Source organism: Humulus lupulus, chromosome 8 (assembly GCF_963169125.1).
Source record: "Humulus lupulus chromosome 8, drHumLupu1.1, whole genome shotgun sequence".
In the NCBI taxonomy this organism is placed as follows: domain Eukaryota; kingdom Viridiplantae; phylum Streptophyta; class Magnoliopsida; order Rosales; family Cannabaceae; genus Humulus; species Humulus lupulus.
This window is the reverse complement of record NC_084800.1, coordinates 8786329-8811337: the sequence shown is the minus strand read 5'-3', so window position 1 is coordinate 8811337 and position 25009 is coordinate 8786329. Positions and strand designations below refer to the sequence as shown.

General features: G+C 31.6%; 2 protein-coding genes across 4 annotated transcripts; both read right to left on the bottom strand.

Annotated features, from left to right (window-relative positions):
• Positions 1-6410: 6410 nt before the first annotated feature.
• LOC133794462 (uncharacterized) lies at positions 6411-9355 on the bottom strand. Its single transcript, XM_062231692.1, has 7 exons — positions 9015-9355; positions 8472-8602; positions 8219-8308; positions 8025-8077; positions 7426-7531; positions 6855-6960; positions 6411-6598 (listed from the first exon to the last, which is right to left on the bottom strand). Exons 1-7 carry the CDS (start codon positions 9253-9255, stop codon positions 6561-6563), a joined length of 765 nt encoding a protein of 254 aa, XP_062087676.1. The 5' UTR covers positions 9256-9355; the 3' UTR covers positions 6411-6560.
• A 2495-nt stretch (positions 9356-11850) lies between these two features.
• Positions 11851-16338, bottom strand: LOC133794461 (uncharacterized). Of its 3 annotated transcripts, XM_062231691.1 has the most exons (6): positions 15990-16130; positions 15695-15852; positions 15447-15577; positions 15198-15287; positions 15007-15059; positions 12230-14471 (listed from the first exon to the last, which is right to left on the bottom strand). In XM_062231691.1, exons 2-6 carry the CDS (start codon positions 15837-15839, stop codon positions 14342-14344), a joined length of 549 nt encoding a protein of 182 aa, XP_062087675.1. In that variant the 5' UTR covers positions 15840-15852; positions 15990-16130; the 3' UTR covers positions 12230-14341. The 3 variants fall into 3 exon arrangements, with proteins under 3 accessions (XP_062087674.1, XP_062087675.1, XP_062087673.1); XM_062231690.1 differs by lacking the exons at positions 12230-14471; positions 15695-15852 and adding an exon at positions 11851-12179 and having other exon boundaries at positions 15990-16336; XM_062231689.1 differs by lacking the exon at positions 15695-15852 and having other exon boundaries at positions 12271-14471; positions 15990-16338.
• Positions 16339-25009: the final 8671 nt, after the last annotated feature.

Here is a 25009-nt window from a genome sequence, read left to right as displayed (position 1 = left end):
GCACGTGGGGATATATTACGTATATATATTGATCTATTTAGAATGTAAAAGAAAGAAAGAGTATAAAAGGTGAATATTTGTCAAGTTTTGGGGCTGGTCTGGTCTCCACTCTGTGGTGGTGGGTCCTAAAAGGTTAACATGTCGATTATTGGGCCATGATATTTGTCATTTTGATCGGTCTAATAATAGTGGACCAAATTTTAACTAACAGGCCCAGGACCCTTAAGAGGTCTGCATCTTGAAAGAATTAGACTGAGCTGAGACTCACTAATAAAATGTACACAAATTGAAGCAGCCAGACAAAATAACCAAAAATAAATAAATTAATTAAATAATTATATAACAAGAAAACGACTTGGAAAGAATATATGTGTACAATAAAAGAAAAGAAAATAGTTTTATGTATTTTCTATATTTGGCTGCAGCAAAAATTGATGAGGATGTCAGGATGAGACGTGAGTAGTACAAACAGAGAACAGATGAGCATGACACATAAGCTGATTAGCTCTAATACTAAAACGGTGAAATACTAAAATTATAGATTTAGTGATTATTACCCTAAAAAAAATTAGATATTAAAGTGCATTTTTTTTTAAAAGTAGGTATTATTAGTGTCAATGTCCATATATAATATGTCTATTTTTGTTTGTGTATATATTTTTTTTTAATTATTTATTTGAAACTTATGTTTTTCAACTTATATTTTGTAAAATTATTTAAATAGATTTATAAATTCAATTTTGATGAAGAAAAAATTAATATAAAAATAAAAATTTTAAACTGAATGATTTTATTTTTATTTTAAATTACTAATTTTGTGATTTCAATTGAAAAAAATTTAACTTTTAAGTTTTTATTTGAACTATTTTACAAAATATAAAGTCTAAAACAATAATTTGTCAAAACATAAAATTTAAACAAATTATGTAACAAAGTATAATTTTATATATATATATAATTGATAAAATTATACTAAGAATGCATCACGAAAACATCTGCAAACAAAAAATGAATCTCGTCCGAATTAAAAAATTATTGTGTAGCCTGAGGATATGCTTAGTTCGAAGAAACAAGAATTGATTTTGGTAAAATAATGGGCGACGACTATACTATTTCAATTCACACTTTTTATTTCCTTCAAATAACATAATTTTATGAAAAAAGAAAAAGCATAGCAAAAAAATAAGCCCCAGCTGTCCACATCTCGAATAAGTAGATTTTGTGGGCCTTATCCCTGACGCAGTAAAAGTACTATATGGCCTATATTGTACAGCATAAGGCTCTGGTCCTACATTTGGGCCTTCAAGGCCTGCTTGATTACTTTTTTTGTGTTTTTATTATCTTACTTTTTCACGTTAACCTGTAAATAAATTTTACAAAGAGAAAAAAGTGAACGTGGTTCTTTTTAATCTAAACATACGTAAAAATGAGGCTCTAAAAGATAATATTGAAAAGAAAAGAAAAAGAGAAGAATCAAAGGTAGGTAGGGATATTTTCTTACTGAATTTGATAAAAGGTAGCAAAATTGAGATTTTTCCAAATTCTCTGGTCACATCACACGCATTATAATAAAAGTATTAATTAGTACGGGAAGTAATTTATTTATTCTTTATATATAATTGTTTTTAAAGTGTTTAAATATTGAAGTTAATCATGTTCTTGTGCTGTGCCTAAAAAAAACTAAGATGCCGTTATTATTATTTATTTATTATTTTTCACTCAAATACATTCTCCAAATAAAAAGTGTATGAACAATTTTATTGGCCGATCGCATAATAAAATGATTAAAATCACCACTCCCAGATAAATAAACTATTAACACCATTTAAATAACATTTCGCCATGTCTACCTAAAAAGATGCTAGCTTTTACTTTTTAGCAAGTAACAAACACATTTTTGTTTTGAGTTTCTCTTCAACTCGAAGATTTGTTTTTTAAAATTTTGAATGCTTTGAACTTTGCTAACGTAACTGGAATACTTCCCATTTATTTATTTACATTATGTACTAAAAGTAAAAATCCTTATGGATATATGGGGACAAACCCATGTTATTACCCTCCAAAAAGACAAGTTCACCTATGAAAATGACATCTTCAAATTTCCACTTCTTCCATGGGTCCAACCACATGAGTCATTGACGTTTGGGATCATCAATCCAAAAAAGAAAAAGGGTCCAGCTCCACACGTCTGAAAGATGATATGTATGAGTGGCTTCTCTAACCTTTCAAATTCTCCAAAAGGGCATATATCCATGCATGCATGCCTTTCACTATCAATAAAAATAGATAGTTTTTATTCCAAAAAAAAAAACCCATTTGTTAAAACTCTTGTTAATTATTACACTAACTGAGCTAATCACATTATTCTTGCAATAATAATTTAAAAGACAAATCTTATTTTAGGACAAAGGTATATGAGTAATGAGACTATGAAAGCTTATCCATATATATAACCAACCATACATTAAAGAATAATAGAAGAAAATGACCCTTTCTCTTCTTCAACCACAACAAGGATTATTGGTACTCTTTCTTTGCATGTGTTGTGTATGCGTATCAGTTATGAGTTATCCATTTTCAACGCCATATGTTTCAAACTAAACGTTACCCAAATGTAGAGGACAAAGGGATAGACCCAATTATCCTCTTTTCTGTATTTTAAGTTTCTCAATTACAATAAATTAACTTTGGCCAAATTGGATAGCAAGGAAAGTAACACAATTTGGGATTATTTTATACATATAATTATTTTATTTTATTTAAAGGGCAAATATTTGAGTGGGGAGAAAAAGGGTCACGTTATCTTCTTATTGAGGATTGTATTGCCACACATATTTTGGAGAAGACACCCCATATCCGAAACCTCTTGGCCATTGAGGTGACCCTACACAATCCAACACAACAGTCGACAGTGATATTTATATTTATATGTGATGTGATAATATGAATATGAGTCCTCAAATTTTGCCTTATCCATTGTATTATGAACATATTAGTCATATATTTGATAATTATGCAAAGATGTATAGTCCATAAAACTCAAATAAAGATAGGAAAAAGATGAAGAGAGAAAATAGAAACTAGAGTGTATTGCAAAATAGAGAGAAAAGTGTTCTAGGTTACAAAACTAATAAGCCAAACTTTTTATAAAAAGCAAAAGATATAAAATAATAATAATTAAAAAAATACTAAAAAGCCCTAAAATAATAACTCTAACAATATTAATTAAACTATTACCACGAGATAGGACTAGAATCTTTTGAACATTGACACCAGCAATCTATTTATTTCAATTATGATTTTTAATACAAATATGAAAGTTATAAACCAATTTTTCCATTGCTTGTATGTCCGGTTAGTTAGACTATATGGCTACATTGCCAGGTTTAGGTCTATTACTTCTGCTATAGTGATAATTGATATGTTTGATCATTTATGTATTTTCGTATGCGTAATAGTGCGAAAAGAAGGCCTGATTCTAAATAGAATAGCGGCGTTGTGTTTCTCGACCCTTTGTCTTAGGATTAGTCAGTTATATTTCTCAATAGAAACAAAGAAAAAGATATAATTTAAAGTGTCTTTTGATGTGGTGGAAGTCATCAGGTAAAAAAAACTATTATTACAAAGTCTAGTTACACAAAGCAAGAGATGAAGATGACACATCATCATGCAAAAGTGGGACCATGGACCTATGCGAGTGTGACTCAGCCAAATAATTGGTTTTTTTAAGGAGATAAATGGACTGATTTATATAATTCGAGGTTATCTGATTTCAATATTTTGTGTATAATCTATTATCTATTATATTATATGGATGAGTTTGCCAAGTCATATTGTCTATTGAATTTTTTGTAGTTTTCTTTCTAAGAAAATACATTTATTTACAACAAAAAAGATATATAAATTAATATGAATATACTCAGATAACATTAAATCATTTGAAATTGGACTTGTGTGGGGTTGAAAATATATATATATATATATATGTATATATATATTTTCTCCGTGGGAGAATAAAAGGGATTTTCATCAATTACGTTAATCATCAAATATACTGTCAAAGAAAAAGAAATAATACTAAAACTAACTATAATAATAATCATCAAGCATGCTATAAAATTGAGATATTATAATAGGTGATAAAGTGTGTTTATGAGTTAAAATTCGAATTGGCCTTTTTTTTTCTTTTCTATAACACTAATGCCCTTTTATTTATCTAATTTCCTACTTATATGCTAGTAGTTTATTTAAAATTCTAAGGCTTTTTTGCACGGTAATCCATTTTTTATTTATTTTTATGTTGTAAATATAATATATATTGTGTTTTGTGTTTCAAGCAAATGAACAATCTTTGTAAAAGTAAGCCTCTAAATCATTAATTTGTTTAAAGTTTTTGCTATCATAACATGAATGAATAATGAGTCTCAATCAATCAATTAATTAGTTTTTTTCCCAATTAAAAAACACTTATTTGAAACAAAACATAGAGAAAAATAATGAAATTTCTACGAATTTAGCTTTAAAATGGCAAAAGTAGAAAAGGTATTGGTCCTATCTTTTTTTTTTCTTTCTCAACAATATCTTTCAACTATATATGCTCATAAACATTTTGCTTACATAATGTAGGGCATTAATCAAAAGCAGCCTTTATTTATTTATTTATTTAATAATATCTGAAAGAGAAAGAATAGCCTATGAAACCATGGCCTTAATTTTATTTCTTTAATTTAATTTATACAAATCTGTTTCTTCCTTAATGCAGAAGATATATAGATTTTTTAATTATATTTTTGGGTGGGGAGAAAGAAGATTTGAATATTTTCTTATATAAATTAGTACAGCTAGAATATATGGACTCCAAATCGATTGGTCATCATTTTTGTATTTTATTATTAATGTGCAAGTTAAGTGCACTTCATTTAAATTGACAAATCCTAACATTTTCAATCGTATAAGATTCAACTTAGTAACACTCATAATTGCTCTTTGCCTAATTTATACCACTCACAATAGCCTCTTTATATTATTTAAATACTATACGTTTCTAATTTTCTCTTCATTTCAAATATATAAAAAAAATATATACAAAAGTATGAGGAAAGATTATTAATTAAAATTATTTTTAAAAAATAAATAGTATTCCATAGAGTTATTATAGCAAAAATGTGAAAATTTTGTATTTTACAATCTGATAGAGTACTATTTTAAATTTCTTCATATTTTGAAGAAAACTCAATTGTACAAAAAAGTGATTGGGAGTCCTCTATAGAAGAATAAGCACCAAAATTCCAAGTTCTGGCAAAATTTAGGTCACCAAATTTACTGCAGCCAATCATGCAGATCCAACCAACCCCTATAACTAGTCTTATTCACTTAATCTTCCTCTGGTGGCTGCTGGGTTGGTGTGAGAAGAGATGGTATGGGACCAGACCAAAGACAATATGTAGTTAGGTATCAACATCACAACCATTAACCCAAGGGACCATTGGGTATATGTGGGCTACACTGAACCAAACCACCCAAGAATCCACAACAAACTCTTGAGCTGTGGTTCATTGAAGCTCCAACCATTTCATGTGAAAAGTGTTAAGACTTATCTTACTAGATCAGATCTGCTCCAATCCCATCCATCCCCAAGTTTTGGTTAACTTTTTCAGGTAGAAGCCATCATGCTCTTTTTCATTAAACATATTCACATGAACAAAATATCTTTATTCCTTCGAACTTACTTCTCAATTCCAATGTTGTGTAATGATGAAGCTTAAATTCAACTGAACTGAACCAAAGCCTGTTTATTAACAGACCAAGAACTTTCTTAAACGGTAGCAGGTTGTGATTTTCAAAAGAGTATCGGTGTGCCCAGTGGCTGGTGTGAGTTCAGATACTTACTTTTGAGAAAGAGTGCAACAAACCTTATGTAAAGAAATATCAACACAAGGGATTTTTTCATAAATATGGTTTTTTAGCTATTAATATGTAAAAATATGGTAATTAAACTTTTCTTAGTTTATATGAACAAATTTAATGAAAAAAAATATGGGATAATAATGATTTTTTTACAAAAATATGGGGAAAAAATCCCATAAAAGGGAATACAAATTTTAAAAAGCCATAAAATAATAATTGTAAATAAAAGCCATATTTTTTAACACTTTATTAAAAAACCCATATAAAATGTAATTTTCACAAGTTTATATTTGTTTAAGATCCTATTCCTAATTGGGCCACCCTACAACCCCTGATGGAAAGTGTCTATAGTCCTTGGGCTAATATACAAAGTCCAATTGTTTCTTTCTGATGGCATCTGTCTGGGGTTTGTAATGGGCTTTCAGGTTGATATGCAATTATTGTACACAAGATGCTACACCTATACATACATTCACGACAATGTTACAGCTTTATTTTGCAAGTGAACCAAATTACTGCTAATATTAGACCAACGGTAAACGGAACTCAAAATTTTCTTACATATCTTTTGTTCAAGGTACAGATTTATAATACTGGATGAGGTACAACTATTTATAACATGTACACCAAAAGTATTAAGGCAAAACTGTATTTCATGGAAGCTTTGGGGCAATACCCTCTGCGCTTTTGCCTGCCAAGAACAAGTAAAAGCAGATTGTTTGGTCATGGTGTGACAAAGTTTCTCATATAGGAAAGGAAAGCAAGATACTTTACTCAACTACAAAGGGGTAATTTTAAGATAACACAGAGAGTTATAGCTCCTCCGCTCAGAATTGAACTACAATGCAGAGGTGCAACATAGGAAAGAATAATAGGGTAGTTACCAATATATAACAGCCATAGCTGAATAGTGGAGAAAATGAAAGATTATATGATTAGTAACTTACCGACTGATTCCTCCAAAATCAACTGCGTTGAGGAGTCGGTTGAGAATCCAATCTTAACCATAATTTCGTCCAACCGATTTGCATTTGTCAGATAGAGATAACCAATCTACAAATACACGGGAGCAATTAGATTGGTGAAAGGTTAAAAAGTCTACTCCCTAGCAAGAATAAGCTATGATTTTTCTTAAAAAGATCTTAATACTTAATACTAGCTGTTCTTCCATTCATTTTACTATGTGATAAGCCCATTGACATGAATTTCAAAAAAATATTACCCATAATACTATGTATACGCCCATTTAAATATACAATTTTTAATTTATTTTTTCCTATCCTCACAAAGGATGACAATACATCAGTCAAATTTACAATAAAAAAACACCAATCTCTGTTTAACTCAGAAAAAGAAAAATAATGTTAAAATCTCTAGTACTATACTTTAATACTTCCCCTGCAGAAAGCATGGTTTATCTTCAACTTTTTACAAATCAATATTGTTAGAGTCAGCCTTAATGTAAACTTATACCCTTTTCTAAAAAAATGGAGAAGCCTCAAAAATGAGGGAACTTACTAATGTTTCCAGTGAAGATGCTCTATTGTAAACTGCTACACCTGCACGCTTTTTTGTCCGTGTTTTTACTGAATTACCAATATTCTTTCCCCACCGAAGAACATCCCTGGAGCAAGCAAGTATACAGCAAGTCTAAGTAGAATATCTCCAGTAAGAAATAATGGTATAGGAATTATTTGAATACAAGACACGGCATATATCAATCTTCTTTAGTAAACCATCATGGCAGCATGATTGAATATTGTCTCTCCAATTGGTGCAGCATAGAAAACAATGAAGGTTTTAAAAGGGTGCACAGAAAAACTCGACATGAACTTCCAACATAAAGAGGACAATATTTATAAACTGCAGGACCAGAGACATACAAACAAAAACTCTTCTATGTAGCACGATAAGATAAGTACACTATCAAATGAGATGGTTGAAAAAAAATACTGACTGCTTTTAGATGTAAGCACAATTTAATTAGGGCCCTTAAACGAAAAAAAAATACAGGCATATGAGGAGGCCATGCATCTCTACTAGATATCTTAGAAGACAAAAGTTCATATCTAGAGCCAATCCCTTTTAAAAAAGAAAGTCTTAAATCTTCTACTAACCTTTCTTGTTGTGATAGGTAATTATCACTTAGAAGTTTCTGAAGCAATGCATCCTGATATGATACAAAAGCTCATTCAATGACTTTCAATTAAAAAAGAACAAAGAAAAAAAAGCACAGCTGCACACACAATTAGGAAGGGTTTAAAAAAAAATTGGAAGGCCATAATAGAATGGTTTTAAGAGTTTGTCATACTTGAGCTTCACATCGTACAACTGCCATCACACGATCATTGAATTCTTCAATGCTCAGGGGAGGAAACAAGAAATGCCTGCGGGCATATAGCTGCATATTTAGGAAATAATGGTATTAGTAAGTTAATTCACGCAGCAAAGTTAAACAAAAAAGTTGTAAATGTATTAGAAACAACAAATCTAGTACTGTGCACTATAGTCACTAATGATGACTTCAAGGGAAGTCACTACATTAAGTTGAATAATAAACAGACCTCGTAAATACAATCACCAAGATATGCTAATGCTGCTGCATTGTATATGGATCGAGGCTTCTTCACTTTTGGAGGACTAGGCAACCACCGTTCATACCCCAAGTATAAATCATCCGTTTTGGTCATTTCTCCTGCAAAATGAAATACCATTTTTCAGAAGAAGAAAAAAGGAAGAGCTTCAGTCTAGGTACTTCTATTCATAACACATTAAATTTTCAAATAAACATATGGTGTTGATTTTGATTTACCAAGAAACAATTGATTGAAGACCCAATCACCATCTACCATAATTAAAATCCCATTATAGCTCAAAGGGGATAATAACGTAACAGTATTCTTAAAAGCTAAAACCCAAGAGAACCACCAAAACCCCCACTTGACGCAGCCAACCATAAAACCAAACTAGCTGTAAAATTCAACACGCTCCGAACGTTATGGATAATTTTCCAGGGCAATTTTCTAACAGAATTACAAGCATGAAAATTCAGAAAAAGCAAAGCATAAACCTTGACTTAAGCGAAGTGGGTTTTTATGGTTAAGTACCTTGAGGTGGTGGAACTGGTGGGCGCTTGAGAAGTTCGGAAATGGAATCGACCATTCGGGCGGTTGAGGCAGTTAAGGTGACAGTTGGGGGAGGATTTTTGGAGATAGTAGGGGTTTTCTTGGGGTTTTTGGGGGCATTGGGGTTGTAAGAAACCATCGGTTGAGTGTCCCATGAAGCTCTCAGTCTCAGTCCAAAACTTAATGAAGACGAAGACGAAGAAGCCACTGATAAGGTCTGCATGTCTCTAGTCTAAACCCTCAACTCTCAACACTGCGTTGCCTCTGAGACTGAGTCTGCTGAGAGTGTTCTCTTCTCTACGCCAAAATATCCAGTAGAAGGATTATGTGACGTTACTCTGTTCTGATCATTTTAATACACGACATGTCGTTTCACTATTTTTATTGACGAAGCGTTTTCAGTTTGAAAAATTAAAAATAAATTCATCAAAAAAATTAAATATGTATATTATATATTTTTTTAAATTTAAAATGCAAATTCTTCTATAATTCCTTAAATTCTAAAACGTAGATCATTATTATGCTTTGCATCATAAATTTTTATTAGAATTTTTTTACTTAAATAGTCAAAGTTTTAATAAATAATTTAGAGATAATTGCGGCGAAATTTTTTCATTTTGTAACACTTAACTCCTATGTAAAATATTTGACCGCAAAACTCATTTGTTACAACATCACTCCTTACTGTTAAGTCAAGTGTTAAGTTTAGCTAAATTCATTATTAAAGACATGTCACAGCTTCATATTGGTCAAAAAATGATTTAATTTAATAATTATTATAAAAATATATTTTAAAATATTAAATTTTTTTAAAATGAACTAAGAAAATATTAAAAATTATAAAAAAATTAGATTTTTTTTAATGTGGGATCTGAAACTTTGGAAATAAAAGTTAAACCAAATTTTTATAGATAATTTTAAAAATAGAATAAAACTTAAATTAATTTAAAAGTAATTAAAAATAACCCTCAACGTTGATAAGTGATTTATATTATATTTTCAATTTTATTTATTTTTTATTGTTTTTGAAATCATATTAAGTTTAATCCTATTTTTAATATTATTTATAAATATTTTAATTGATTTTTGTCATTTAAAAAATTATATATAGAGTTTTATTTTCAAAATTCCAGATCTCACATTAAAAAAATCTGATTTTTTGTTTAATTTTTTAGTTTTTTTTATTATTTAATATTTTTAAATATATTTTTATAAAAATTATTAAATTAAACTATTTTTTTACCAATATGATATTGCCACGTGTCTCTTATTATGATTTTAATCAAATTTAACGCTTGACTTAACAGTAAAGAGTGAGGTTGCAACAAATTCTTAACGGTAAAGAGTTTTGCCGCCAAATATTTTACATAAAGAGTTAAGTGTTACAAAATGAACTACTTAAGGAGTTTCGCCGCAATTATCCCAATAATTTATAGAATTTCATATATAAATCATTTGAAAAAATATTTATGTTCATATTAAAAAAAATAATAGAAAAATTCATTAGTATACTTTTGTTTCCAAGATTTTTATTTTAAATAAAGAGAAAATAATGGAAAATAAAATAAAATATTTTATAAATTTAATTATAGTAAATAGAATTTGCCATAAGCATAATTTAATGATTTGTAATTTTTTTAACATATTATTTCAAATTAATAAAATAACAAAATGGATTAAATTGTTAGTCATATTTTTAAAATAAATAATTGATACTCATAATTTTATATTTATTTTCTTTAGTATTATAAGAATAAAAATTAAAAATTAATCAAAGAAATTAAGCATGTACCTATACATATATAAAAGTGTGGGTGAAAGAAAAAAATTGGTCAAGTTATTTTTTCCACGTTCTTATTATTCATTGGTAAAGTTATTTTGGCATTTTGTGTCTAATATCAACATAAATATAATTAACTTTAATGTATATATATATAAGCAATACTATTTGCTATAATTAAATTTATTACTTAATATATAATGTGTATTTATTTTAATGTATGACCGATTAAACATACTACATATCTACAAGTAACACTATTTATTATTTCTTCTAATTAAACTTGTATTTTGAAAAATAATAGTAGTAAATAATTTTTATTGTTTTCAATATATGAAGTGATTGTTGGGGTTTATGCCCTAAAAATATGTGAAAATATATTTTATTAATTTAAATAAAAGTATAATTTTATTGCATTTAAATGTTATAATTATTGTTTGAATAATTTATATAAATATCATAAAATTCCATATTCAATTATGAGAATATGAACTTATATTAGTACAAGATAATTAATACTATATATAATGAATAAGATAGTCATCAACATATTAAAGTAAGAAAACTTTAATGAATGGTTGCTAGTACGATTTACGAAGCATATGAAATACAAGCAATCTAGATTCAGATTACTAATGTGGATAGACATCTTGGTAAATGTGTCGTATATAATTGTGATTATATATGCAGCACCGATGTGAATTAATTATCTTTATAAACTTATCGTTTGCCATAAAAATTTAATTCACATCATAATAGATTATCATTTGTAGATCAATTTAAATCATGAATAATCATGAACTTCTGTTTATGTTTATTGGATATTTTGATTCATTCGTTAAAATCTATTTTGATTCATTCGTTAAAGTCTTCTGATATAGTGAGGCTAATGACTTTTGTTTTGGAGATTCAATATCATGAATGGCTTGGACCGTGATTTTACAATAATGGAATTCATGCTTTCCTAATAGATCGAATATTGGTTCCCTTACGGGTTAATTATGGGACTGGATAGTTATTGAACTCAAATCTATAATATAATTATAAATTAATTATTCTCTGCTGAATTAATGGATCTTAAGGAACAAAAGGTAATTAGAAGGGTGAAACGGTAATTTTGACCAGCTCTAATTAAGGAACCAATAAATGGAGGACATAACTACCTTTATTGATTACATCAATGGACTACAAGAGAAAACTCTGTAAATATAATTCTATAAATACTTAGAGTGCAATTCCATATTTATATTTATAGTGGAGTAATCATAAAACTAATAAATAAGATTATTGAATTAAAGAGTTTAATTAATAATCAGGTTTATTGGAGTTTCGTATTATAGGTCCATGGTTCCCAGGTTACCTCTGCCCTGCATTGTCAAGGGTAAGGACGTTACAAGGAAGATTAATAGAAAAAATTACTAAATTACCAATGAATTAATTTTTCATGGCAAGAAAATAATTATGGGATAATTATGGACAATTGATAATTGCGAATTAATCAATTAATTGACTAAATAGTTTTTCTTTGAAAACTTTATATTAGTTAAAATAAAGGCTATTTAGGTTTTTTACCCCTCGAACTATTACATATGCATTATTGTGCCCCCCGAATTTTTCAGGCCGTTAAAAAATCCCTCTAATCTATTCACAGTCATGTAAATTAAGACTTCCGTTCAATTCCGTTCATTTTTTGTAACGAGAGGATGATGTAGCCTTTTTTTTACATGATTTAGGATGACACGTGGGACTTTAAAGTGTGAGTTGGATATTATAACCCGCTGACATGGAAATTTAATTTTAACCCAAATGCATTATGAAAATAGAAAAGAAAGTAAATAATAAAATAATGATTTTCAACCAAGGGTCGGGTCAATTGGGATTTTAGGGCTTACTGTCATATTTGAACCATTAATTTAGGGAGGTGATATTGGTGATTTTCGCCTGAGTTTGCTACAAGCCAAACGAGCCAAACGTCGAGCATCTGTGGTGGAGTTCCGCCTGAGTTTGCTACAACCAGGCCTGACTGATCGTGTGGTGGAGAAACATGGGGAGGAATCGTAAATCTTTAGCAAAAAGGAAAGGATACCCCAAACCCCATGAAAGTGTGAATGAGGTTCCATTTTATGGTAAGGTTTTTTTTCTTCTTGTTTCTGTGGGTTCTTGGTTTGTGTTTGAATGCTTTATGGTGGGTGGGCATTTTAACTTTTGAACCTAACTGGTGGGTATAGGTGTTTCGAAATATAAATGCTACAGATTGTAATTTATACACACACAAGTGTTTTTGGTCATTTTGGTGTTGGTGGGTCTGACTACAATGTGTTAATTAGTCATTTTGTGGTCAGTGTGCACATGGAAACACAGTTAAAGATTTTAAGACTTTTATTTGGTCTTTGTAAGGTCTGTGGCATCTGTTATGTATTGTTTTGTGTATGTTGTGTTTTACTTTGACTAGATTCCATTCAATAAATTAATGGATCCTAAATTTGTGTGTGTTGGGACCACCCATTGTTTTGGCTTTGAATAAGTAATATATGCTATTTTTTTTTCTTTTTTTGCAGAACCAACATCTAGTATCTTCACTCTGAAAGTGCATCACAAGGGACAATTAAAAATGATAGGTAACAGTCCTAGTTACTTTGGTGGGGTTGTTACCAATGTTCATTATCAAGATGTAGATAATATGAGCATATTTGAATTGCATGGAATAGCAAAAGACTTAGGGTACTCGGATCCTTCTTCTATTAGTTATTATTTTAAGTGGGCAGATTGTGTGACTTTGCAATGTGTAACCAATGACAATACTTTGCTTGAGAAAGTTGGGGCATCTGTGAGGAATAATCAAGTCCTTGATTGTTTTTTCTGTGAACATGTCTTCAATGAAAGTCAAGTTTCAAGTGTAGTTGGGCCGAACCAAGTAGGTGGGGTGAGTTTAAATACTAATGAATCTGGGCCTGCTTTGGGTAGTGAAGATCAAGTATTTTGGCCTGCTATATGTGAGGAAAATGTCATAGAAACTGAGATTACAAGGGTTGGTTTGGATGGTTCTGTTGTGGTTCATGAAACAAGTGAGGGAGGGGTTGGTTTAGTTCATGAAACTTCTGAGGGAGGGGCTGGTTTGGTTGATGGAACAAGTGAGGGAGGGGCTGGTTTGGATCGTGGAACAAGTGAGGGAGGGGCTGGTTTTGTTGATGGAACAAGTGAGGCAGGGGCTAGTTTGGATCATGGAACAAGTGAGGCAAGGGTTGATACTAGTGAAGACAGTGGTGATGATGAGGATGAATATGAGGCAGACCCGGAATATGAACAAGAGGATGACGGAGTGGAAGTAAATGATATAGCTGAGAAACATTTGATTAGGAAAGGTAAAAGGCCTATAGAGATTGATGTAGGTAATGAGACTTTTCAAGAAGATTCTGACATTGAATATGGTGCACATGATAGCTCCACAGATGATGAGGACACTACTGAAACTGTTGGTGAGGACAGTGAGCCACACAAACCAAACAAGAGGTCCAAAAAAGTCAAGATGTCAGAGTTGCCTAAGTTTATCACTACAATTGACATGGCCAAACCCAAATTCTGGTGCAATGTTTAAGAAAGCAGTAAGGGAGTATTCAATACAAAACGGGAAGGATATATTCTTTAAGAAGAAGAATGACCTGCACAGGGTTAGAGCACAATATAAGGGTGTAAACTATCCTTGGGAGCAAGCAAGTATACAGCAAGTCTAAGTAGAATATCTCCAGTAAGAAATAGTGGTATAGGAATTATTTGAATACAAGACACGGCATATATCAATCTTCTTTAGTAAACCATCATGGCAGCATGATTGAATATTGTCTCTCCAATTGGTGCAGCATAGGAAAACAATGAAGGTTTTACAAGAGTGCACAGAAAAACTCAACATGAACTTCCAACATCAAGAGGACAATATTTATAAACTATAGGACCAGAGACATACAAACAAAAACTCTTCTATGTAGCACGATAATATAAGTACACTTTTAAATGAGATGGTTGAACAAAAAAACTGACTGCTTTTAGATGTAAGCACAATTTAATTAGGGCCCTTAAACGAAAAAAAATACAGGCATATAAGGAGGTCATGCATCTCTACTAGATATCTTAGAAGACAAAAGTTCATATCTAGAGCCAATCTTTTTTTAAAAAGGAAGTCTTAAATCTTCTACTCACCTTTCTTGTTGTGATAGGTAATTATCACTTAGAAGTTTCTGAAGCACTGCATCCTGATATGATACAAAAGCTCATTCAATTACTTTCAATTAAAAAAGAAAAAAGAAAAAAAAGCACAGCTGCACACACAATTAGGAAGGGTTTAAAAAAATGGAAGGCCTTAATAGAATGGTTTTAAGAGTTTGTCATACTTGAGCTTCACATCGTACAACTGCCATCACACGATCATTGAATTCTTCAATGCTCAGGGGAGGAAACAAGAAATGCCTGCGGGCATATAGCTGCATAGGAAATAATGGTATAAGTAAGTTAATTCACGCAGCAAAGTTAAACAAAAAAGTTGTAAATGTATTAGAAACAACAAATCTAGTACTGTGCACTGTAGTCCCTAATGATGACTTCAAAAGAAGTCACTACATTAAGTTGAATAATAAACAGACCTCGTAAATACAATCACCAAGATATGCTAATGCTGCTGCATTGTATATGGATCGAGGCTTCTTCACTTTTGGAGGACTAGGCAACCACCGTTCATACCCCAAGTATAAATCATTCGTTTTGGTCATTTCTCCTGCAAAATGAAATACCATTTTTCAGAAGATAAAAAAAAGAAGAGCTTCAGTCTAGGTACTTCTATTCATAACACATTAAATTTTCAAATAAACATATGGTGTTGATTTTGATTTACCAAGAAACAGTTGATTGAAGACCCAATCACCATCTACCATGATTAAAATCCCATTATAGCTCAAAGGGGATAATAACGTAACAGTATTCTTAAAAGCTAAAACCCAAGAGAACCACCAAAACCCCCACTTGACGCAGCCAACCATAAAACCGAACTAGCTGTAAAATTCAACACGCTCCGAACGTTATAGATAATTTTCCAGGGCAATTTTCTAACAGAATTACAAGCATAAAAGTTCAGAAAAAGCAAAGCATAAACCTTGACTTAAGCGAAGTGGGTTTTTATGGTTAAGTACCTTGAGGTGGTGGAACTGGTGGGCGCTTGAGAAGTTCGGAAATGGAATCGACCATTCGGGCGGTTGAGGCAGTTAAGGTGACAGTTGGGGGAGGATTTTTGGAGATAGTAGGGGTTTTCTTGGGGTTTTTGGGGGCATTGGGGTTGTAAGAAACCATCGGTTGAGTGTCCCATGAAGCTCTCAGTCTCAGTCCGAAACTTAATGAAGACGAAGACGAAGAAGCCACTGATAAGGTCTGCATGTCTCTAGTCTAAACCCTCAACTCTCAACACTGCGTTGCCTCTGAGACTGAGTCTGCTGAGAGTGTTCTCTTCTCTACGCCAAAATATCCAGTAGAAGGATTATGTGACGTTACTCTGTTCTGATAATTTTAATACACGACATGTCGTTTCACTATTTTTATTGACGAAGCGTTTTCAGTTTGAGAAATTATAAATAAATTCATCAAAAAAATTAAATATGTATATTATATATTTTTTAAAATTTTAAATGCAAATTCTTCTATAATTTCTTAAATTCTAAAATGTTGATCATTATTATGTTTTGTATCATAAATTTTTATTACAAATTTTTTACTTAAATAGTCAAATTTTCAATAAATAATTTAGGTATAATTGCAACGAAACTTTCTAAGTAGTTCATTTTGTAACAGTTAACTTTTTATGTAAAACATTTTGTGGCAAAACTCCCTACAGTTAAAAGTTTGTTGCAACCTCACTCCTTAGGGGTCGTTTGGTATGTAGGAATATGGACATGGGAATGAGAATCTGAACACATTCTCATGTTTGGTACTGGGTTTGAGTTTTTCTAACCTGGGAATCTGTACTCCAGGGGTTTTAACTTTTCCTGATTCTAGGTTCAAGAGAAATCCATCTGACAAGTGGTTTTTAGATACCGAGGAATGTGAAACACTTCAAAATTATTATTATTATTTTTAAAAAAAAATCTTAAATCAATAATTTTTTAGTTAATGACTTATTTTATTTTTGAAGCAAATAATATAAAAACAAATATACATATATCAAACTATAAAATGATAAATAATATTTTTTTATTTAAAGAAATTGATTTGTAAAGCCTTTATATCATTACTTTAGTTTAAAATAACAAATGAAATATTATTAAAAATAAAATAAGGATATTTTTGTAATTTTAAAAATTATACTTAATTATAGTATTTAATAGATGTATTTTTTTAATTCTGTTAAAAAATATTTCATGAGTAAAATTGTTTATAAATTATTTTGATGAAATATATTATTATATTAATTTTATGAAAATATGAAAACTTAACAGATTCCTATGCACAACCAAACACATAAAGTGATATTCTCAGGAATCATAGATAAGATTACAGTACACAACCAAATACAATAATGTAAGTTTCCAGACTATCAGATTATCTTCTTCAACTTTCTCAGTAATATGAAAACTGTGAACTCCTCATACCAAACGGCCCCTAAGGATTAACTTTCCCAGTAACTAAAGTCAAACTTAACGCTTGACTTAACAGTAAAGAGTGAGGCTGTAACAAATTTTTAACGGTAGAGAGTTTTGCCACCAAATATTTTACATAAGGAGTTAAGTGTTACAAAATGAACTACTTAAGGAGTTTCGCCGTAATTATCCCAATAATTTAATGAATTTCATATATAAATCATTTGAAACAATGTTTATGTTCATATTAAAAAAAATAATAGAAAAATTCATTAGTATACTTTTGTTTCCAAAATTTTTATTTTAAATAAAGAGAAAATAAAATAAAATATTTTATAAATTTAATTATAATAAATAGAAGTTTCCATAAGCATAATTTAATGATTTGTAATTTTTTTAACATATTATTTCAAATTAATAAAATAGCAAAATGAATTAAAATGTTAGTCATATTTTTAAAATAAATAATTGATACTCATAATTTTATATTTATTTTCTTTAGTATTATAAGAATAAAAATTAATCAAAGAAATTAAGCATGTACCTATACATATATAAAAGTGTGGGAGAAAGAAAAAAAATTGGTGAAGTTATATTGGCATTTTGTGTCTAATATCAACATAAATATAATTAACTATAATGTATATTCAAATTACATAATTGATCAATTATATTTCAAATATATATTAAATGATAAATATATAAGCAATACTATTTACTATAATTAAATCTATTACTTAATATATAATGTGTATTTATTTTAATATATGACCGATTAAACTTGTATTTTGAAAACTAATAGTAGTAAATAATTTTTATTGTTTTCAATATATGGAGTGATGGTTAGGGTTTATGTCCTAAAAACAAACATGTGAAAATATATTTTATTAATTTAAATAAAAATATAATTTTATTGTATTTGAATATTATAATTATTGTTTGAATAATTTATATAAATATTAGAAAATTTTATATTTATTTATGAGAATATGAACTTGTATTAGTACGAAAGAATTAATATTATATATAATGAATAAAATAGTCATCAACATATTAAAGTAACGAAACTTTAATAAATGGTTGCTACTACGGTTTACGAAGCATATGAGATGTAAGCAATCTAGATTCGGATTACTAATGTGGATAGATATATTGGTAAATGTGTCATATATAATTATGATTATATATGGAGGACCGATGTGAATTAATTATCTTTATAAACTTATTGTTTGCCATAAAAATTTAATTTATATCATAATAGATTATCATTTGTAGATCAATTTAAATCCTGAGTAATTATGAACTTCTGTTTATGTTTATTGGATCTTTTGATTCATTCGTTAAAGTCTTCTGATGTAACGCCCTGGTTACCCCAGAACAGTTATGGTGAATGGTGAACCGGAAATTTGACTCGCTATCCGAGTCCTTTGGTTAAAAAACGTGCATCTAAGTGTTATTAACAGGCTAAGGTGGAAAACCAATCAAAAGGAGATGATATATTTTATTTAATACATAAAATTATTCATGGGCCCATAAAAAAACATTTACAAGTTATTTACAACTCAAAATGGTCATTACTGTTTCAAATTTACAAACCCGCCGACCTAAGCGGCAAAAATAGGGTAAACCCCCTAGTTCCTCTGAGAACTCCTTGGTCGTGGTGGTTAAGCGACCACATATGTACACAGCACCACCTAAACTCTCCACTCAAGGCTGGGTGAGCTTTTCTTTCCCTTTACCTGCACCACATAGCACCCATGAGCCAAAGCTCAGCAAGAAAACACAGTATAGCAAAAATGTAATATCAAATTATGATCATAATAATCATACAAAACTTATAGCTCTGAACAGATGAGTGAATATCACTTTGTGTTTATAATAACTATGAAAGAGCTTATAGCTCTAATCAGATGAGTGACTTAACCCTTGAGGTTCTGATAAACCATACTGAGTGACTGATGAGCAAGTCACTAGTTTATACAAATGAGAGACTCATGGGTAAGTCTCTAACTTAACAGGTGAGTGACTGATGGGTAAGTCATCAGCTTAACAGATGAGTGACTGATGGGTAAGTCACTAGCTTAACAGATGAGAGACTGATGGGTAAGTCTCACGGGCTCAACACCCACAGCCATGTGACTAAATAGTCATTGTGGCTCTAAGTGACTAGCCTTTGGCTAGACAAGCACTTATAGTAATCATCGAACTTGAGGTCGGTCCGACATTAATGCTCTTTTAAGTCATCCAATGCAGATGTCGATTATATCTAATCTTTATTGGCTTGCGTTGAACACGCTAAGGTCGTTCCTGACTTATGAGTCAGCACTGTGTGACCAGTGCCTAGTACCACTGCCGAACTTGACTAATGAGTCACAGCTTCACAGTTGATACCGACACCTTTGCCAATTCTGACTAATTAGTCAATACCATGTACAAGTGAGCGAGATTTGCTAAGCATTCAATAATCAATCCATGTCCACATTTACACTTTCAACATGCCTCATGAACAACCATGCATGTTACATATGGGGTGCAGTTCTCTTACTTCTGGTTCGAGCGAGAAATATAATAAGAACAACTCCTGAGAACGATCGACCTTTTGATTCCTTAGCGGTTATGTAATCATAACCAATTATAACCTCCATTAATGAAAATCAACAATGAAAGGGTCTTAACCAAAACCCCACTCTCGGGACCTCGAAACATGCCCATACAGTGAGTAGATTCGATCCCGGGCCTTAAGGATTGAAACCCCGAGCCAAAAACCCCTAAAAACACTCAAAACGGGATTCTGGAGGAACAGAGTAGCGCTACAACACTGCTCCCTAGCGCCCCAACACTATACTCAGAACCCCCAAACCGCCCCAACAAAGTCCGGTGTAGTGCTATAGCGCCCTCTAATGGGCGCTGTAGCGCTACCCCCAGACAGATTCTCCCCTGAAACCTCCTTCTTCGACTCCTTCAATTCCAACTCGATTCCAATGCTTCCGAACCTCATTTTTGGTGCCAAATGAACCCAAAAACCATCCTCACATACCCCAAGCATCACAACCACAAGAACCCTAGCCAAAACTCCCAACAAAACCAATCATCCAACCTAGGAATCTCAACTGAAAACCATAACCAAAACAGAGCAAACCAGGGATTTTAATGGCTAGAAACTTACCTCAAGCTCAGATTATGATGCTCTTCAATGGTGGAACACACTCTCAAACTCCCAAGACTTACTTCCCAAGCTTGAATCCTCAAGAATGGCTCCAAAATCACAAAGAAAACAGGAAGAAAATAGGTACGGGAGAAGCTTCAATCTATGCTCTGTTTTCTCTTCTTTTTACAGCCTTCAATGGCTTATATCTATCCTAGGGGTAAAAAGACCAAAATACCCCTAGGTCTAATAAGGGTTTCTAAAGGCTCCCAAGGGCAAAATTGGCATTTCCCACCTATCTCGTTAATCATAATTAACGCTCTCAAATTCCCGCTATTCTCAATATTCTCAAACACCAATAATTCATATCTCGTTACCCTTTAATTCCCAACAACGCTCTAATCATTAAAATCACTCCGAGACTCATCCCGAGCCCCGAACTTAAACCTGTTATGACTAGACCGCTAATTAATATTCCAAGATCGTCTCATGCCGAATAGCTCGAAAAAACCCACATTATAATGTGGTCCCAACAATAGGTCATCGACATGCATACAAATATACAATTACGCCCTCAACGAGCCAAATTACCAAAACACCCCTGTAATGAAATGTGGACCCACATGCATGCATTTAACATCATATTATAATATAATTCACGTAAACATGCACATAATCATTTAATGGCATAATTAAACAGTTATGGCCCTCCCGATCTACTAATCCAGCCATTAAACCGCATTAAGGATTTCGGGGCTGATAACTCTACAAAATAGAGTTATTTTACCACTTTTTATGTGCTAATTGTTGCTTAATTCTTGAGTTTTTAATTGATTTATTAAATTTTAAAGTAATTTTGAATTTATTGGGCTTATTTTGATTTTATATATATTTGTATGTTTTTATAGTTATTATATTATAATGTGTTGTAATTTAATTATTTGAATTATTATTGTGTGTTTAGTGGTAAAAATAAATGCATATTTATTCAACTTAAGTGTCAAAACAAATTAAGTTTAAATTAATATTTTCTTTGAATTAATGAGATGTATTTGTATGTTGAAAATATTTATTTGAAGTTAATTTATACTATTTTATAGAAATTTATTTGCATTTTTTTTTGTTTGTTTAAAGGAAATCTATGATAAAAGTGGCATTCTTGAAAGGCCTTAACCATGGCCCATCTCCTAGCCCAGGCCCGCCTGCTACAGCACCAAGAAGCTCCTCCACTTCATGCACTCAGCCGTGGCCCAAGTCAGCCTTCCTTCACAAGCCCACCAGGCCCAACCAATCCTCCTGCCAGCCGTGGGACCTTTTTCAATGGTCATAGCTGAAGCTTTTCTACACCAAGCTGCATGCTTCCTTGTCGCCAGCTGTCACCCGAATCAGCCTCTTCACGCAGCAAGCTCTCTTCATCCCCAGCCGAGACTTCAAACCAAGTTTGGGCCAGCATTCAGCCAAACGTGGGCTGTTTCTTGTGCCTCTGCACCAGGCCCGGCCCGCCTGGCCTTTTCCTCAGCTGCCAGCATCTCGGCCCAGCCCACAAGCCCACGCGTGCCAGCCGCCTGCCACCAGCAGCCTAATGCTGCATTTTGTCATTTTTGAGCCTAAAAATGCATAAGTGTACCAATTGTCCCCTAGGCTCAAAATGCCACTTTTTACCCATTTTGTATACACTTTTTACCCCAAAATCATCATCACTCCTACAATTTACCCCTATTTACCATATTATTATTAATTTAATCAATTTACTTAATTTAAATTGATTATTTTAATAATCTCATTTTGGCTATAAATAAGGGTTTTGAAGACCATTTTAGGGGTGCTTAAGGTTTTTGGTTACCATCTTTTTCTCTCATTTTCTCTCTACCATTCTCTCTTCCATTTGGGTTTTTCAAGAGCATTTTGCAAGTATGTATGTCTTTTATTTTGTAACTTCTACTCTAGTTATGTGCTTCTAATCTTTTTCATAAGATTATTAAGATCATGATGAAGCAACTTGTAACTAAGTAATATTTATGTTGTATGTTGATTTCCCTTGTAATACAACAAAGTTTAGGGATTTTTCTTCTACATATATTTCTTTCATCTTAAATATCTTGTATTTTGGATTGTTAGCACATATTTACACTTTGTTCTTCATTAGTGCAAATACATAATATTCTTTGTGTATGATGTGTCATTAAATTGTATACATCCATGCTTAGAACAAAAATATTATGTTTTGCCTTATAAATAATGTTCATTGATTTATTTGTTATTTCATTAGATTGATTTACACTAAATGCTTTGAAATTATAACTTTGCAAAGTGAAGAAAAATCCTATCTTTTTATAAGAAATTTGTGCTTAAAATTATAAATATTTTTGGAAAATGATAGTTTAAATTATTTTAACTATCACTAAAACTTGGGAATCAATATACTAATAAATATTATTAAACTTACATTTTGTGGATTCTAGTATCTTAATAATCTTTTCTTTTAACACTTATTTTCAACTCATTATTGCTTTATTTTTATTCTCTTAAATAGCTTTATTTTTCAATCTTTTATTTTATGTTCATATTATTAAAACTCATCAATCTTTGGAGCTAGGTTAGAATTTATTATTTTTGATTTAAAATAGTTTCATTTTCGATTTTAGACAACTCCCTTGGGTTCGACATCCTTGCTTACACGATCACTATTCTATATGGACGATTCGTGCGCTTGCGATATATAAATTTTTAAACATACCCGTTTTGGGTCCATCAGGGGCATTACAACTATCCACTTCTTACATAAATTTTGTCCTCGAAATTTACCTGAACAACTCGGGATACTGACTCTGCATATTTGACTCCAGCTGTAACGCCCTGGTTACCCCAGAACAGTTACGGTGATCGGTGAACAGGAAATTTGACCCGCTACTCGAGTCATTTGGTTAAAAACGTGTTCTAAATGTTATTAACAGGTTAAGGTGGAAAACCAATAAAAAGGAAATGATATATTTTATTAAAACTGTTCATGAGCTCATTAAAACATTTACACGTTATTTACAATATAAAAAGGTCACTACTGTTTTTAAATTTACAACCCCGCCGACCTAAGCGGCAAAAATAAGGTAAACCCCCTAGTTCCTCTGAGAACTCCTTGGCCGTGGTGGTCAAGCGGCCGCATATGTACACATCACCACCTATGCTTTCCACTCAAGGTTGGGTGAGCTTTTGTAACTCCCATTTCTTTTTACAAATACATTACAACAATTATGAAACATAAGAGAAGATATTTTTTATTCATACTTTTGAGTGCATTACAATGCTAACCGAATGCTAGAGCTATTAAGTAATGAATATGCAACTATAACATTCATGGGCATTTCATTAGTATAATACCCATAGAATGATGCTAAATACAAGCAAACAATCACTAAAGTTATGAAAAATAAAGAGAAATTCATGATTTGATGATGAATTTTATCTAGAAGGTTAAGAGATGAAGAAGTTGTGCAAGTAAATGGTTGAAGGAACAAGTATTTATAGGACAAAAACTAGCCGTTTATGACCGTTGGTGAATAATGACTTGACCGTTGTGGATATAGTTGTTTTCTATTGTGGGATTTTAACAATTCTAAGTTGTTGAAGTAACCAACAGGTGAGAATAATTAATTTATGGATGATAGAGAAACTTTTTCATAAAAGTTTGTGAGTAAAAAATGTTGGACTAGGTAATTTAAGAAGATTGGGAAATTTTCATTTTTTTTACTATTCACCGGGTACTATTCATAGTGGGTCCCACAGTGGGGTCCACAAGGGTCCCACAGTAGGGTCCACATGGGTCCCACAGCGGGGTCCACCCCATGGTTCCCACATGATGATGCAGTAGTGATATAATGATGACTTTAGCAAACCACCATGCTTATATTTTGAATATTTTATTTTTCCACTATGCTTATATTTTAAATATTTTATTAGCATAGTAACCCAAAATTTTCATATAAAAAGTTATATATAGATTATTTTACTATGCCGTTATAATGCCAAAATTTATATATAGATTAGTTTACTATGCCGTTATAATGCCAAAAGTTATATATAGATTTGTACGCCCTAGTCTTCCCACGGGCTGTTTAGCAGGACGAGCCTCGGACTAAACATGATTTAGTCCGAGGCTCCCACAGGCCAGAGGCTCTATTTCCAAGACGGGCCCTTTCTAGCTCGAGAGGGTCCTGTTTCCAGCTCGCACTTGTTGCACCAGGAGCTGGGAATAACATCCGGCGACCACGGACGGATGAGCTCGGGTTATGAATTGCTCCAGTAACGAGCTTCTCAGGAAGCTCTGACCCCATGGGAAGTCAACACGCAAGATAAACGTGCATATTCCTGCCATCACGTGTTCGATATCCCCCTGACTTCTCGGACACGCAGCAGGAACGTGCGTATTCAGACACCCACGGAC

Excerpts from the sequence above, each read along its gene's own strand:
- LOC133794462 (XM_062231692.1), bottom strand. The coding sequence starts at position 9,255 with ATGCAGACCTTATCAGTGGCTTCTTCGTCTTCGTCTTCATTAAGTTTT. Across the intron at positions 8,309-8,471 it reads TTGGTGATTGTATTTACGAG|CTATATGCCCGCAGGCATTT; the intron begins GTCTGTTTATTA and ends CTAAATATGCAG. Across the intron at positions 6,961-7,425 it reads CATCTTCACTGGAAACATTA|ATTGGTTATCTCTATCTGAC; the intron begins GTAAGTTCCCTC and ends GTGTATTTGTAG.
- LOC133794461 (XM_062231689.1), bottom strand. The coding sequence starts at position 16,230 with ATGCAGACCTTATCAGTGGCTTCTTCGTCTTCGTCTTCATTAAGTTTC. Across the intron at positions 15,288-15,446 it reads TTGGTGATTGTATTTACGAG|CTATATGCCCGCAGGCATTT; the intron begins GTCTGTTTATTA and ends TTTCCTATGCAG. Across the intron at positions 14,472-15,006 it reads TACCTATCACAACAAGAAAG|GTCATTCTTCTTCTTAAAGA; the intron begins GTGAGTAGAAGA and ends AACCCTGTGCAG.